The sequence below is a fragment of the Aquila chrysaetos genome, chromosome 5 (assembly GCF_900496995.4).
Source record: "Aquila chrysaetos chrysaetos chromosome 5, bAquChr1.4, whole genome shotgun sequence".
Classification (NCBI taxonomy): Eukaryota; Metazoa; Chordata; class Aves; order Accipitriformes; family Accipitridae; genus Aquila; species Aquila chrysaetos.
The window spans coordinates 6,745,509-6,760,689 of record NC_044008.1 but is presented as its reverse complement, the minus strand read 5'-3'; the positions used below and the strand labels follow the sequence as shown (position 1 = coordinate 6,760,689).

The 15,181-nt window shown below is 39.0% G+C and overlaps 1 protein-coding gene across 13 annotated transcripts in view; it reads right to left on the bottom strand.

Annotated features, from left to right (window-relative positions):
* Nucleotides 1-4,989: 4,989 nt before the first annotated feature.
* The window catches only part of CELF2 (CUGBP Elav-like family member 2), a 379,996-nt gene continuing 369,804 nt past the window's right edge, over nucleotides 4,990-15,181 (bottom strand). For 11 of the 13 annotated variants that reach the window (XM_030016268.2, XM_030016264.2, XM_030016267.2 and 8 more), the window contains one exon: nucleotides 4,990-14,240. In XM_030016268.2, the coding sequence (XP_029872128.1) occupies nucleotides 14,113-14,240 (128 nt within the window). In that variant the 3' untranslated portion in view covers nucleotides 4,990-14,112. The remainder of the gene's footprint in view (nucleotides 14,241-15,181) is intronic. The other 2 variants (XM_030016265.2, XM_041123928.1) reach the window with 1 other exon arrangement.

Genomic DNA, 15,181 nt, shown 5'->3' with positions numbered 1-15,181 from the left:
GAAGAGGACCTGGGACACCCTGGTGGGAGGTGACCGCAAGCCAGCAGTGTGCCCTGGCAGCAAAGCAAGACAACAGCATCCTGGGCTGCGTGAAGAGAATCGGAGCCGGGACCCTAAGGGAAGTTGTTATCCCCACCCCCCCATAAGACATTTGTTACACCATGTGTAGATACTGCATCCAATTTTGGGTTCCTCCACTACAGAAGATTGATGGACACACTGGAGGGAGCTCAGCAAAGGGCCACCAGCACGGTTGGGCAGGCTACCATAGCTGCTGAGGGAGCTGGGCTTCTTCAGCCCGGAGCAGAGCCAGCTTCAGGGGCCCCTAACAGTAGCACCCTCCCTTCATATCTATGAGGAACTTATCAAGAAGGTTTAGCGGGGTTTTTTTGCAGTATGGCAAGGTGTGAGAGGCAAGGGGCATAAATCACAACAGGAGATGTTCATGCTGGATATCAGGAAAAACATCTTCACCATGTCTTTGACACCAAAGTAGTGCAACAAATTGCCCAGAGAGGCCGTGAAGGTTCCTGCTTTTTATTTTATTATTCTTTTGAGCAGAAGGAACCAGTGTGTGCTTCTCATCTGTGGTCTGGGGCGGGGGGGGGTGCTCCAGTGTGTCGCATGATTATACCAGGATCAGGGACCGACGCTGGTGTGGCACAAATTATGTGATACTTTGGCCACATCCATAAGGGGTAAGCAGTCATTTCATGGGGATCCTCAGCACCAGAAGTTGAATGGGATTAAACTAATGCCAGAGGTGCTCTACAGATCACGTAACTTCTTGGGGGTCTGGCTCTTCTGTCGTAGGGATATTCTGCACACACCTATTCCGTGAAAGCAGTCCCGCTGCAGTTGTCGTTTTTTTGGCACAATTGCCACTTAGAGTCCCTGGGACATCACCTGGGGCTCATTTGTTATCAATGGGATTCACTGAATTTCGACTTCAGCCATCTACAAATTAGACTCCTAGAGGTCTTATTTGTTTGTTTTTTTTTTTTTTTTTTTTAATAAACGCAGGCATCAATGCTATTTGAGTTGCCCTGGAGTATCCAATATGTGGCCCAGGTTTAGGAAAGTGAATAAAGGCCCTAAAGTGGGATTCAGCTAACAACAGACTCATCCTTCTAAGCTTAGGGATCCTTAGCTGGGTATCTGGCTGCGCCAGACTCATATGCTTACGCTATTTAGAACCCTTGAAATGGCCTAGGATATCCCATGTTGGAGGTCACAAATGTCCCATTCATCCTGCATCACCTCTGCAGGCCTTTCATGGATATTTTGGAGATTCTAGGACATTCCAAACAGCACTAGATGCCTATGTCTGGCAAACAAATTGAGCTGTACTTGTCTATTTCAGGGCAAGCAGAATAACTCTGCTGACCAGTTGACTGTTGCCCAACATGGGAGCTAAGACTCTTGGTGCACCTGGGCCTCGGAGTTGGCTCAGCTAGTCATCCAGGGCTTGACTGAATTGCCTAAGCAGAGATGCTTAGTGCTATCTGAGATACCTAGAGTAGTCTGACACACACATGGGGCTGGCAGGTATGACAAAGGACCTACAGGAGAACTGTGCCCTTCTGTTGCGGTGGTTGCAGCTAGTAGTTAAGCAGGGTATCCTCAGGCACTGGGAGCAATACTTGATTCCTCTACTAAGAAAACTGAATTCTGCTTCTGTTCTCCAATGGAAAGTCAGCAACATCTCCAGAGAGCTCCTCCATTCCCTGGTCTTAGCCATACTGCTTCAGGTGGGAAGAATTGTCTCCAGGACGCACTTACGTTACCTCGACTAGCAGAGATGTCTACCGGGTTAAGCAGTGACACGTGTCTGCTTTGAGGGATGCTGGGCTGAGGTCGAGGTTCCTGAGCAGATACATTGGTATCTCAGCACCTTTATGGTCTACGCTCAAGAGGCATGATCAGAGACCAATATGGCACCACCGTGGCCCGAAAGAGCATTTGTGCCTATGCTATTGCATAAACCAGCACATTGCCTTCCTCCATTATTGCTGGAGGAATTATACATTTTTTTCTGTAATGACACCGGTGTCAGGTCAGTTTGACTGACTCAGGTTTCTTTTGATTTCCAAATGACCTCTCTTCTCTAATAGGTCCTGTGCATCCAGGTATCCCCCACCCTCCAGGTGGTACCGACTCTTCTCCACTGTCTGTTTCAGAGCCACAGGGCTTTAACTCACATGCACATCCATGAGAAACAACTGTATCTATTCAGAGGAGGATGACTGAATGAAAAAGTATTTTACCTTCACCCATGCTCCCTATTGGCTTATAAATAAATATGCATTACCCCATGGTTCCCGACTACCTTGTCAACTCTACCTGGGTGAGAAGGGCAGGACAACTGCAAAAACCTCTATAAGTATATTCATTTTAGCATTGAACTTAGGCTTATGGAGATGGGATAACTGCTAGTCATGCTGCAGAAAAAGAGGAAATAAATACAAATTCTCTTCTTTCTACCTACATGTCAGGAGAAGGATAAAATAGTTTCTGGTCCAACTCTTAACAGTCTACTTAGCTACCATTGCTATTAAAGATACAGTATTTCCAAGCAGGTAGCCCCAGGTAGCTTGGGCTGAGAATGGGACAGAGAGCTCTAATCCATGGACACGAACCTTTAGGACTCTTTAAGCACACCAGCAGCATCCCAGACAATGGGGAACACGCTGTTCTCATGCTCACATTCATAAAAGACAAGCAGGATGACCCAGTTCATGGTAGGCCAGTTTGACATTACGTCAGCAAAATAATGGAAATACTGACATGGGTATAAAGGGGTAGACGACATTAAAGAAGAGGTAAACAATTAATGCCAATCAACAGTTTTTTAGGGAGGAAAGGTTGTCAAACTCGATTTCATTCTTTGCTGTGATTGTAGGTTTTGGCTGATATAAGTAATTGCAAAGATGGAATATATTCTGACTTTTTATGTTTGACAGTGCAGCAAACCCTGATTAAAAAATTAGCATTCCACCCTATCAATACAAGGCACATAAAATGGATTAAGAACTGGCTGACATGTCAACAAAGAAGCTGTCAAAGGGGAATCACTGTAGGAGATCTTTTTTTTTTAGAGGGGTTCTGCAGGGATCAGTAATAGGTCTGAATGCTATTGAATATTTTCACTAATGACTCAGAAGTAAATATTAAAACTGCTGATAACATTGGAAAATAATGAAGAGGACTAGGAGTTATACAAAAGTGCTGTTAGTATGGTTGTAGGCAAGCTTTCAAGTCTAAGAACAGGCAAGCAGACCACACGCGGGAACCTGGAGCACAACACATCTGAGAGGGATTTAGGCATACTAAGGAAGCAACCCAAAATAATTCTGCCAATATGGTGTTTTGTGGCTTTTGCATGTTATTCTTTGCAAGGACTGACGCAATCCCTGACTCTGTAATTCAGAGGAGTAGAGTAGGGATGAAATTTTTAATTTCTGCATGTTGCATCACTGGATTTGATGTTGAAATAATGCATCTGGCTTTGGTACCCCAAATTTAGAAAGGCTGTCAGGAACAAAACAAAGAATAAAAAAAGAAGGCTGCACAAATAAAACACACAAATTATTCAGGGACTAAAACCCCACTATTGCATGTAGATGCTTCCAGAGCATGATATATCTATCTTATTGAAAAGAGGGATGAAAAGCAACTCGAGACCTGCTTATGAGTGCCTTTGGGGGGGAAATGGTAGAAAAAGGCTCTTTAATGTAGCAGAACTGAGCAGAGCCAGAACCAACAGAAAAAACATCTGCAGAAGTACGGGCATGGGTTCAGCAGATCGTGCACCTCCGGCAAGCAGTGGACTTTCACCCCAACTCCCAGTGGCTTTGGATTAAGACTGAAACTTTTTGGTTGCGTATTTGTTGAGTCGATCATGCGTGGGGTGAAGGGGGAAAACTGCGTTGTCCTACACGTGAAAGGTGAGACTTGGTGATTTACTGGTCCCCTCTAACTCTCTACTGAAAGGCACGGAGCTGTGAAACCTACAGTTCAGGGAGCTGATAAACCCACTGCTTGCTTTCCCACAGGACTTCATCTCTGGTCTTCCTTCTGCCTCCTTCCAAAATCCCTCCCTCAACACCTCTGGGGACTCCACCCTGCGGCACCACGCAACGTGGGGGAGCCAAGAGTGGAATTTTTCAAGCCATCGGTCAGAGGGATGCGAGATAACGCTGAAAATTTTGCCTGGTGTGTTTCCAGGCAAGTTTTTTGGAAGGGAAAACGCCAGCAAAACTTTATACCAGAAGTTAGCCCAATTTCCTTTTGCTGTTAAGTCAACAATTTATGCACGTCCTGAGAGTGAGATGTCCCTAGAGCAGCCCGGGGAGGCTGGGACATCACTCCCTGAAGTACCGTCTTCAGGAAACGAGTCTCCAAGTTTCGAATCCTTTGTTTATGAAATAAAGTCCACCAGACCTATCGCCAATTGTTTATGCTAAAGAGCACACTCCCATTAATGTTAATGGTGCTTTGGAGCATAAATCCTTGCTAATTGATATAGGAATGTATCCCAGAAGAGTTTCCTTTACTGCTGATTTAGCTGATAGATATAAATGTGTGAGAGGGAAATATTAGCATTCATATAAAACAATTAGGTTATCAACAGGGGCGAATGATTCAGAAAATGACTGCAACTTTCCAGCTCCCTTTAATGGAAAAAAAGAAAGTCTGCTAATGAGGAAAATCAGAGGGAATACAAATATTAGCTAATCGTTGCTATTATTTAATATTTGCCTTACATCAGCAGCCCCTGAAAAGCAGGGCTGGGTCCCCACCTGAGCTCTGTGCAGAAGTGGGATGGACAGGACCATCCTGCTGCCCACCAAGGTCAATCCTCTCCGTGGCCTCTCTGGTGGAGCAGTATTTTGGGCTCACAAGTCTAACAAACCTGGCCGCTGGATGTCGAGCTCAATAACAGTTGCTAAATATGTATGAATAGAGGAGAATGATACAAGCAGCGGATAGATTTTCACAATTTAATTTTTTTTTTTTCAGATAATATAATGGCATATGAAAAGTGAGGCAGTAATGCAGTTCAAAAGAAAAAAAGAAAGCAACCCCCACCACTCTCCTGGATCTTTCTACCACCAAAGGCTGTCATTGAAAGTCTGCTAAATACAAGTAGTACGGGCATTTCCATAAAAATCTGATAGTTTGAAACCTACAATTTTGTGGCAAATGTACAGCCATTGAAGGAATAAATTTTTCAGTGTACTCAACAGTTTTAGCTATTCGATTCTCATTTAATTCATGGGGTTTTGATGTGAAAATACTTTCCTAAGAGAAGGCTCAGATACAGGAAGCGTACAATAAGCCACACATCTTCCGCAAAAAGATGCTTTGACCTCCAGTGTTGTATCTGTGATTTTAAGCATGCGGGGCTTCATTTTTTTTATTCTAAAACTATCTAGAATCAAGAGGAAAAAAAGTCACATACCAAAAAGAAGTAGAGTACTGCTCGTGGAAGCAATATAGCATTGTTTCATTACATTTTCTGATTCACATATTTTAGCTATTTCTCAGTTTTAGTACAAAAGCAAGCACGTTTGCTTTTGCAAATACAGAAAAAGATAGAAATTTCTGCATTTTAATATCGTTTGCTGCAAGTCACTGAATGGTAAGACTTTTTCTCCCCACACATTTCAGTAAGCCTAATTTTCAAGGTCTCCATTATTAATGAAATATCAAGCGAATTATGTAACATTTGCCTGGGCACGGTTAAAGACCGTGTACCCAGTAAGATTTCATATAACAAAAAGTGCCCAACCCTAGAAACATTTTTTTTCCATTTAATGCTCATAAAATTTTACAGACAACAGAATCCTTTCTTAAGCTTTATTTAAGAAATCGAATACTATTATAGTTCAATATATATAAGACACATCCAGTATTGTGTTCCTGATAGCAAGTGCATAGATTTTGTTAAGATATCATTTTTATATTTTAAATTTTTTTTTTTTATTTGTTACTCAGTAGCATGTTTCATGATCACACGAAGGGATATTCCCAGTGATTTTGCTAAGAGCATGAGAGAAAAAACAGAACACAGCAAAGTAGTGAAACTACAACAGAGATGAGGAACAAAAACAATCAGGCAAACTATCAGTACAGTCGATTCCTGATAAGTGAATAATCTGATTGCTTGGTCACAATGCTTTATTCACTTATCAGGAATGATTCACACTACATTTTGTTAAGCTGTTTTCCTTAGCCTAATACCTAAGAGTCACACTGGGCAAAGGCACACACACTCTGGCAGGCTATTCTTTAATCAGCAAGTCTTGTGACAGTTTGGTAATTTCCCATGGCGATACACATATAGCTAACAAAGAGACATTTTGCTAACACTGCAAGGTGCCTTACATAATTGAAATTAAAAGCATGCATTTAAGCAGGACAAACTGTTCAGCTACATTGCTTTAAGGAACTCATTTTTCCCCATTGTTGAAATAAAAAAAAAAAAAAGAAAGAAAAACCTGTATCTTTCAGCCCTGAGTATTTAAAAGAAACCCAACTGCAGTATAAGTCTTTTTTTTCCAGTTGTATTTTTGGAAGAAAAGACTCTTCACAAAAGCTCTAGTTTCTTTCCTAAGACCAAGTTTGGAGAAAAAAAAAAAGAAAAAAAAAGAAAACACCCACAGCAACCTAAAAAACCCGGAGACGAATTCTGATTCACCATTCATGCAAGTCAAGACTTACTTAACTGAATCCACTGGTGTCAAAATTATCCAAACTGGGACCATAAACTCTAGAGGTGTCAAAGGCCCAGGATATAGTCTGACCATCGGTTTCTGCTTTCCTGCCTGGGCTGTCCGCTACAGGTTTCTGTGGTTTTAGATTAATCTTAGAGTTGCTTGGACCCCTGACCTCTGCCAACAGACCCTGCAAGATGACATTTGAGCTTGTTTGGGACTCCAGACTCATCACTTATTTGCCTTTCATGGAAATGGAAAAGTGAAAAAAGCAAAAAAAAAAAAAAGTTAAAAAAAAAAAAATCTATCGACCAATAACAACCAGGCCAACTCATGAGCCACCGGAAAATTTCAAAACTCTTCCAAACGCAGGAGCCAACGTCGCTGCTGACACCACATGGAGACACCCAGTGCACCATGACCTCATCAGATGTGACTCGAGGGGGGGTGTGTGCTTGTGTGTGTGAGCCAAAGCCAGAGTGCCAGAAAGACCAGGGGAGAGGAGACAAGAGGGAGGAGTGTCGTTTGGGTCTCATAAGAGCACTTTTAAGTGGTCTTCAATTCCTGAGCATCACAGAAAGTGGGACAAAGGAAAGGGACGGGGGCGTATGGCTTGAATTCCAGAGAGCACTCGCCAGTGCTGCTCTCTCCTCCTTGGGTTTGGTTTGGTTGGTTTTGCTTATTTTTTTCCCCCTCTCCAAATTGTAAGGTTTGTATCTGCGATCAAACAGAGGAGAGAAGAAAGACTTTTTTGTAAACCAGAACAACATAGATTTTTCTTTTGCAGCTTTTATTTCATCATGGTAGACACCGGTTGGGGGAGAGCAGAGAGATTCTTGTGAGGAGGAAAAAATTATAGGAAATGAAAGAATAAAAAAAGCTAAAAGCCAACCATAAAAAATAATGAGAAAAAAAGTGCTATGGTATTTCTTTTGTCCCTTTTGAGATTTGTGTAATACTATTAGCCAATGCTGAGAATGATCTGCTTTGTAAGCCCACAGCAAAAATATCACCCATTTGAACAACAGGGATTTTTTCCATCATTTATCGCTCCTTTTCTTTTTTTTAACTTCCACTGGCTTTAATGGAAAGTCTTCCTGTGCTCACTTGGATTTTATTTTATTTTTTTTAATTATTATATGTATAACTGCACATAACAAGCTCGATCACCTGGTAGGCTTTTGCAGACTCTCACAGCCCTAGTTAAGATGTGATTAGTTTCTAAGGAGAGTTTGACTAACACCATATGCCATCAGATTACTGTGCAGTTTGGAAGAAATCCCAAGGCTATATCCTCCTTTTCTTGAATGTTTCATATGCTTCTGCGAAGTAGCAGCAGAGTATTACTATTTTTTTTTAACGACTAGGAAGACTTGACCTCCATAATCCGCATTTTCCAGACTGACTGAAATGTCACAGCAAAAAAAAATCTTTTCAGGTGGCTTCTGTGTGTTTGTGTGCAGAAGCTTTTGCAGTTAGAAGGCTAACAAAAGCTATCTTCAATATGACTTTGCAGGAAACTCATTTAAAATGCTTCCTGCCATATAGATTATCCAAGTGATAAGGCATGACTAGGGGGAGGAAGAGAGAAAAAAAAGAAAAATCAAAGAAACCATAACATGTCTAAAATGTACAAATCCTCTTTTGCCCCCCAATCAGATATTCACTTAGGTGGAATCGACTGTATCTTTTGTACACAACCAACAAATAGAGAAAAAAAAAAACAGGCACGTGAAACAGTGAGGTGTGTAGATGTATTACCAACACAGAATGACCACCAACAATACAACACACAAAGTAGAGAGACAAGTATTAGGAAAATGGTTTAATATTGGAGACAGAAGCAAAAAACTGCATCACACAATAACATACGTTACAAAAATAAGTCTGACTGTTTCAACTACACGGTTATGTTCACAATGAGGACAGAAGAATCAGAAAAAACTCTGATCTAAACAGCAAAAAAGCAAACCCCTAACGTTTTAACTAATACATTTATCCACGCAAAGTGACCGAGTACTCCTAATTCTAATTACCTTATTGTGTAACTGCACGATACAGAATAAAAAGTGAAACTTACCGCTTTTGTTAAGACAAAATTCTAAACACTAGTTATAAGCAAAGGGAAAAAAAGAAATCAAGCCAAAGTTTTGAATTCTCTAAACAAAACCAACTCTCTTTCTACCGTCCAGAAATCAAACTTGAAAATCAGTCATGATCGAGGGGGCCCACGAGAGTAAGCCACAAAAATTTCCATTTGTTTTTTAATCTCCAGTATAAAAAGTTCCACTGGTACAAAATGCATAAGTACAATCAAGTTGTAGAAATAGGAAAGCCTGCTTTTTTTTTCTTTTTTTTTTTGTTTCTTTTTTTTTTTTGGCTCAAATTCCATCAAACAACAAAATCCAAATGCATCAATAAAACAGAAACAATACTCAAATGGTCTTACAGTTTCCACTAGATTGCATTAACTTTGGCTTTTCTCAGACAATACTTAAAAACTAGTTTGTAATTCTAAACAAAATGATAGTATTATTAATCTACAAACAACAATTCTCACAGCACAAAAAAAACACAAATACATAGGTTTGTTTTTTTTTTTTTTTTTGTATGACATTATCCAAAAAGGTAATGAAACTACAGGATATTTTTTCCTTTTGTTAATTAGCACTTAAGATAATAAAAACAGAAACAGTAAAATGATTCCAGAGTAGCACAAGCCAAGGAACTGTAACCCCTATGGTGAAAGAAAGATGAACTTGTTACTCCTTTGAGGACTGCCATTTCATCGCAATTAGCTAATTTGTTTGAAAAAACAACTAGTCTAGTCTTTTGATTAGAATTTTGTAAAGCAATTTCCCTTGTTTTTCTTCCTCTCTTATTAGGCCCTTGCACCCTTGCAGCTTTTTCCTTTCAATATTTTGAAAGAGAACTGGTAGATAATTTGTCTCCAAGGAGGTGTATGTTTGGGTTTTTGGTTTTGTATTCAATTTTTTTTGTTTTAGATTTTTTTTCAGGATGGACACTTTTCTCAGCAATGACCCATCTCAGTTGCCTGGAAGTACAGAAGCATTCCTCCTCTCCCACTGCTAAGCCAATGTCCCGTGTAGCGTAATTCGGGGCAGCCCGATGCCGAGTTACACTGCCTGAGGACCAAAGGCATCACCGCTCTAACTGGACTGGTAAACCCGCAGGACACACTAGGGCATCTAAAAAAGCTTTGAAAATTTATACGGTGGGTACAATGAGAAAAATTAGTGAAACAGTCGAAACAATCCAAATGATGATCTCATATTATATATATATGTACATATATATAATATAATGTACGTGAGATGATACTTTGAATATGCAAAATTGCTGCAAGTAGTACAAAATAGCCCTCAAAGGGTGTAGGAAGGCCCCAGCAGTAGTAAAAACATGTGAGAAAAGTATAGATCATTTATTTATAAGTGCATGTGCTATAAGAAGGAAACTTTTTTGCATCACTAGAGGCTAGTCCTTTCCATCCCAGGGCTCTACATAAAGAAGCATTTAAGTTGGGGATGAGAGACAAGAGTGCACCAGCTGATGTTGTTCATATAGGGCTTCGTTTTTTAATTTTAGGCGGCTTCGAATATAATCGGATAGAAATAGGAAGTGGAAGAAGTTATGGCACTTTATCATCAGTAGCAGGTACTGCTGCTCACACACATTGGATTGGCAATGAATTCTCTATACCGGTAGCAAAGAACCAAATTTGGTTGTTGGTCACTACTTGTGCGGTAGAAATGCAATCTAATCAGACTTACAAGGCAGTGAAAAGGGCTACCAGCATCTCTTTTCTGGTTCCTTACACAGAGCTTCCTCCAGCAAACACCCACATCAGTCACATATATATTCCCAGGGACTACTTGTACGAGTAAAGTTACTCCTCTCTATACGAGTGTCTGCAGGAGTAAGCCAATATATTGCCGTTACAAATAATGGCAGGTAACACCAAACATTACAGTGTATGTAAACTTTATCCATAAAAAGTAGTTTAACTGCAGTGCACACTGAATTTTCACCCAGGAAGATCTAGTGCATCTGATTTAAGCAAAAGTTCATTTATTTAAATTACAAAAATATTACTTTTTTTTTTTCTCCTCAAGGTTTTCAAATGGTGGATTTACCACTCCTGTCTGGGAGTGGCTCACACAATAGATAATTAAAGAATTGTTTTCTTTTTCTTTTATTTTATTAATACTGAATAGCATATTCCAGCAGCATATTAAAAGCTCTTTAAGAAAAGACAAAATCCCCCAAAATCTAAAAAGGAAAACCACAAGTTAATTACGGTTTTAAATAATTTTAGTTATAGATACAGAAGAAATTTAGACAGCAGTAAAATATTTTTGTCCTTCAGATCTGCCCTGTGCATTGTTCTGATTTCAACCATGTATTAAATAAACCACAAAAAACTAAGTATATATATATTTATAGATATAGATATATATATAAAAATAAACAGCAAAATGGTGAATGTATAAAAGGTATTAACACTCAAGACAGCTCTGGGTGGAAAGGGTTAAAAGTTCAAAACTTTCTCACCTTAGAGGTTTCCATACAATATGAAGAAAATACATAGTGAGGTTTGCTTTCACAGCATTGATGTGTGCAGAGTGGTTAAAAAAGTGAAACATGGGCACTTATACAATGTTTTACAAAAAACATCAAAGAGAAATAACAAACAATAACAATTTCAGGCAACAAGACCACAGGATAGCAAGTTAACAAACTTTTTAACCTCTTTTTTCTTTAAATATTAGGGATTTATACAAAACACATAATAAAATACCCATGTTATCAAATTACTTCACACAAGAAACACACTGAAGCTCTAGGAAGAAAGTACCTTTGGAATTTGGCACTATAGTTTCACTGATTTTTTTTTTCTTTAAAAGAAAAACCGATCACATTTTGCTGAACACAAACACATCTAAATTGTTCACAATAAAAAAATGACATCAATGCGTCACAAGCCAACACAAACTTATTCTGGAATATTTTTTCATTTTTCACATGAAATTCTTTTTTTTTTTTAAGCAAACAACTTTTTTTTGTTTTTTTTTTTTTGAATCTTGTTTTTGTTCTTGTTGTTCAAGTAAACCAATTTTAAACTTGTCTTTTATAAACATAGAACACTTAAGACCATAAGACTCATGATGAAACCACAACTTAATTCACAGAAGCACCAACGTAACACATTTTACAGTAACCTTTCTTCTGTACATTGAAACAGTATAAAATATAGGTAATTTCATGTGCATTAAACCATGGATTGTCTAACTGTGAGTCAGTTCAGCAAAAGGTGACACAAGTAGGTAGCATTTGCCCTAAAACAGGGTAAATATTTTCTTATACTAATCTACAAAAAGTGGTTCTATATATATACTTTAATGAGAAAGTGAGCCACCTAAAATGGCCTTATCAAAAAACTTTACACTGCCTGAAAAATGTAAAAACTATTACAGACCTCTAGAGACTTAAAATCAGACAGTTTTATTTCTCAAACTGTTTTGGAAGTAGTCTGTTAGAAACCAACATTCTGTGCCTCTGGACACATATTGCTATTGTCACCAGTGACCAGGCAGAATGCCAATCCCTGTATAATACTTTCAAGTCTGTTTTTTTTTTTATTTTTTTTTTTACGAAATGAAAAAACAAAACAAAACAAAACAAAAAACCCAAACAAAAAAACCCAAAGGAAAAAAGAAAACCAAAAAAAGGAAAGAAAGAAAAAACATTTTGCCACAGGTTGTTTTTAAATCCTATCATTAATTTATCTAATAATAAATTTCAGTCTTGCATGAATGCAGCAATGTTTTTTCACATTGACTTCCCAGAATTCATAGCTAGATGAGGTCACATGCAAATTTCAAAGGTCAAACTAGCTCAAAGGTCAGTAGGAGAACCAAATATGATGTGAGGTCAGAAAGACATCAGAAACAATGACGGGACGATGAAACTTTTTTTTTTTTGAGACGCCACAGGGACATGCTAGGCAAACGATGGGCTAACGGGCATGGAGATGTCTAGGGAAAAAACAAGGAAGAGGAAAAAAGTTACATAGAATCTATGCAGCACAAACAAAATCACTTTTATGGGTGCAGGAGAAAACTAATGCAAATCTTTCATCAGTAGAGTCTATGAGCCGTTCACATAATTTGCATTAACTTACAATACTTGTCAACAAGAGCACAATGGAACCCCAAAAGAATCCATCTGAAAGGAGTCAGAGAGAATGGATTCCTCTTTGGGGAGGAAAGAGAGGAAAGAACCAGTTTCTACAAATGTAACAGAAAGGTATGGGGAGGGGGGAAAAAAGGTCAGACAACTGAACTTTAAACTAGGTAATGGAAACTACGAACAAAATAACCAGACAAATACAAACAAGAGGATAAAAGCATGAACTGTAAAGGGTGTAGGGTTCAACAGTGAAAAAGCGCCCATTCTTGGCACAATTACTCTAGAGACTACTTCAAAGGATCTAGCTAGCATAGAGAGCTGCTCTTTAGGTATCCAATAAGTTAACAATAGGCAATAAATAACTTCCATTATTTCTGAGGCAGTAAAAATTTTGTATAAAAATAGAAATGCTTTTTACAAATAAAATTTACAGGCCTGTGGCTTTCTTTTTTTATTATTATTAAATTTATCTCTCAAGAAACATCAAGTATTGTCACTCATTTTATTTTATTTTTTTATTTTAAACCCTGTAGCTTTAGAAACAGATCTCTAAATCTTTTTTACATTAATCCTTTCCAAAAAAACAAGAACTTAAAAAAAAGTGAAATATAAAGACGACCAGTGTAAAATCAGACTAATATATAACAATACGTTGATTCGAACCGAAAAAAAAAATCAAATCTTCTCAAAAAACAAGCTGATGTAGTGGAAAGACTTGTTTCAATTTTTGTTGCAAAATAAGTGCTTCAACTGGCATGAGGCCATTTCGTTTAACCTATAAACTGCTGGTGCCACCCTGGTAAAATACGATCCATCCATAGAAAACAACTTTTATTGTGTGCTAATGGCACCAGGGTTCACAGAGTTAAATTGCACATTTTTTTTTTTTGTGTGTGTGTGTGTTGCTTTGAATTTCAAGACGTTTATTTTTGTTTTAAAAAGGAGATAAATTATGCTGCAAAACAAAATACAGTAACACAACTCAGTAATTACTTGGCAAGGAAATGGGAGCCAAGTGTAATAAGGACAAGTGGGGAAATGGAAGTGGTAACTGTAAAAATAACTGTCTCTTGGTGAAGGTTGGCTCTATGTTCTTTCTTAACCCCCCTGCAGAGGACAGGTTTGCTCATGGGACTTACCCTAAGAAAGCTAAAATAAGAGCAGTAAGCATCTGGGGTTAAGATCAGTAAGGTTTGCTGTCATTTTTGGAGCGTTTCAGCTGAACCTTCAAGCGTTTCATGCCAATCTGAAAGCCGTTCATAGCCTGGATAGCAGCTTGTGCAGAGACTGGATTGTCATAGCTAACAAAACCTACGAGACACAGAACGGAGGCGGGAGAGAAAGCGAACTATAGGTTAGAACAAATGTCAGAAGGCGTTTTGCTAGGATTTTATTATTACTATTTATTTGACACATTTACCTCACTTTCAATTAGTTCTTTGATCACCCCTCGTATCCCATTTCCTCTCCCGTTTCCTTTGCCTTCCCCTTTACCGGCACAATATTTCTTTACTAGCAGGGATGCAGTTGGCCAGTTCAGGTGCAATGCAGTTTCCGATCTGTTATTTATCTACCTACCTTAGAGACTGAAGATACTTATTACTGTGACAGTTTTCAGTGTAATATCTACATACCTCCCAGTCTATTAGGAAGTACTATTAGGCCAGTCTGCAGATGTGAAGCTGAAACAGAAAGCCTGGTTACAGAAATAAACCCCAAACTTAGATGCCTATACGCATTTGCACACCTGAATGTGAGTTCATGGGCACTGGTCCTGTGTGCTATGAAACACTCGTCTCCTTGGGCTTAGCCTAGGACAGCTGCAATATTAATATTTTGTATTTTTACAGCTCCTTCCAGTTCAAGATCTCAAGGTACATTAAATGTTAATTAATTCAGCCTCTTGGTCCCCAAAGGGGTATGCAAGCATCAAAATTAAGCAGCATCGTAAGGACAACGGCAGGGCTTGACGAGACCTCCAGATCTTCTGCTCCTTGGTTGCGAGCACTAACTAGGGGGATAATGCTTGCTCGGGTAATTCAGAATGGCTGGCCTGGCTCAGCTCTCTTTTCCCCGGGAGACTAAAAATGCTGTGTTCATAATGGACTCAAATCTCCCTGATTCTGGAAGCTCAAAATTCATTTTCATATCTGGGCCTCCCACTTGTAATTGCAAAGCTCGCCTAACTGCTGTTCTGCCTCGGCTCTGGCTAATTACTACTGTACTCAGCCTGCTATTATGCATCTGCTTTG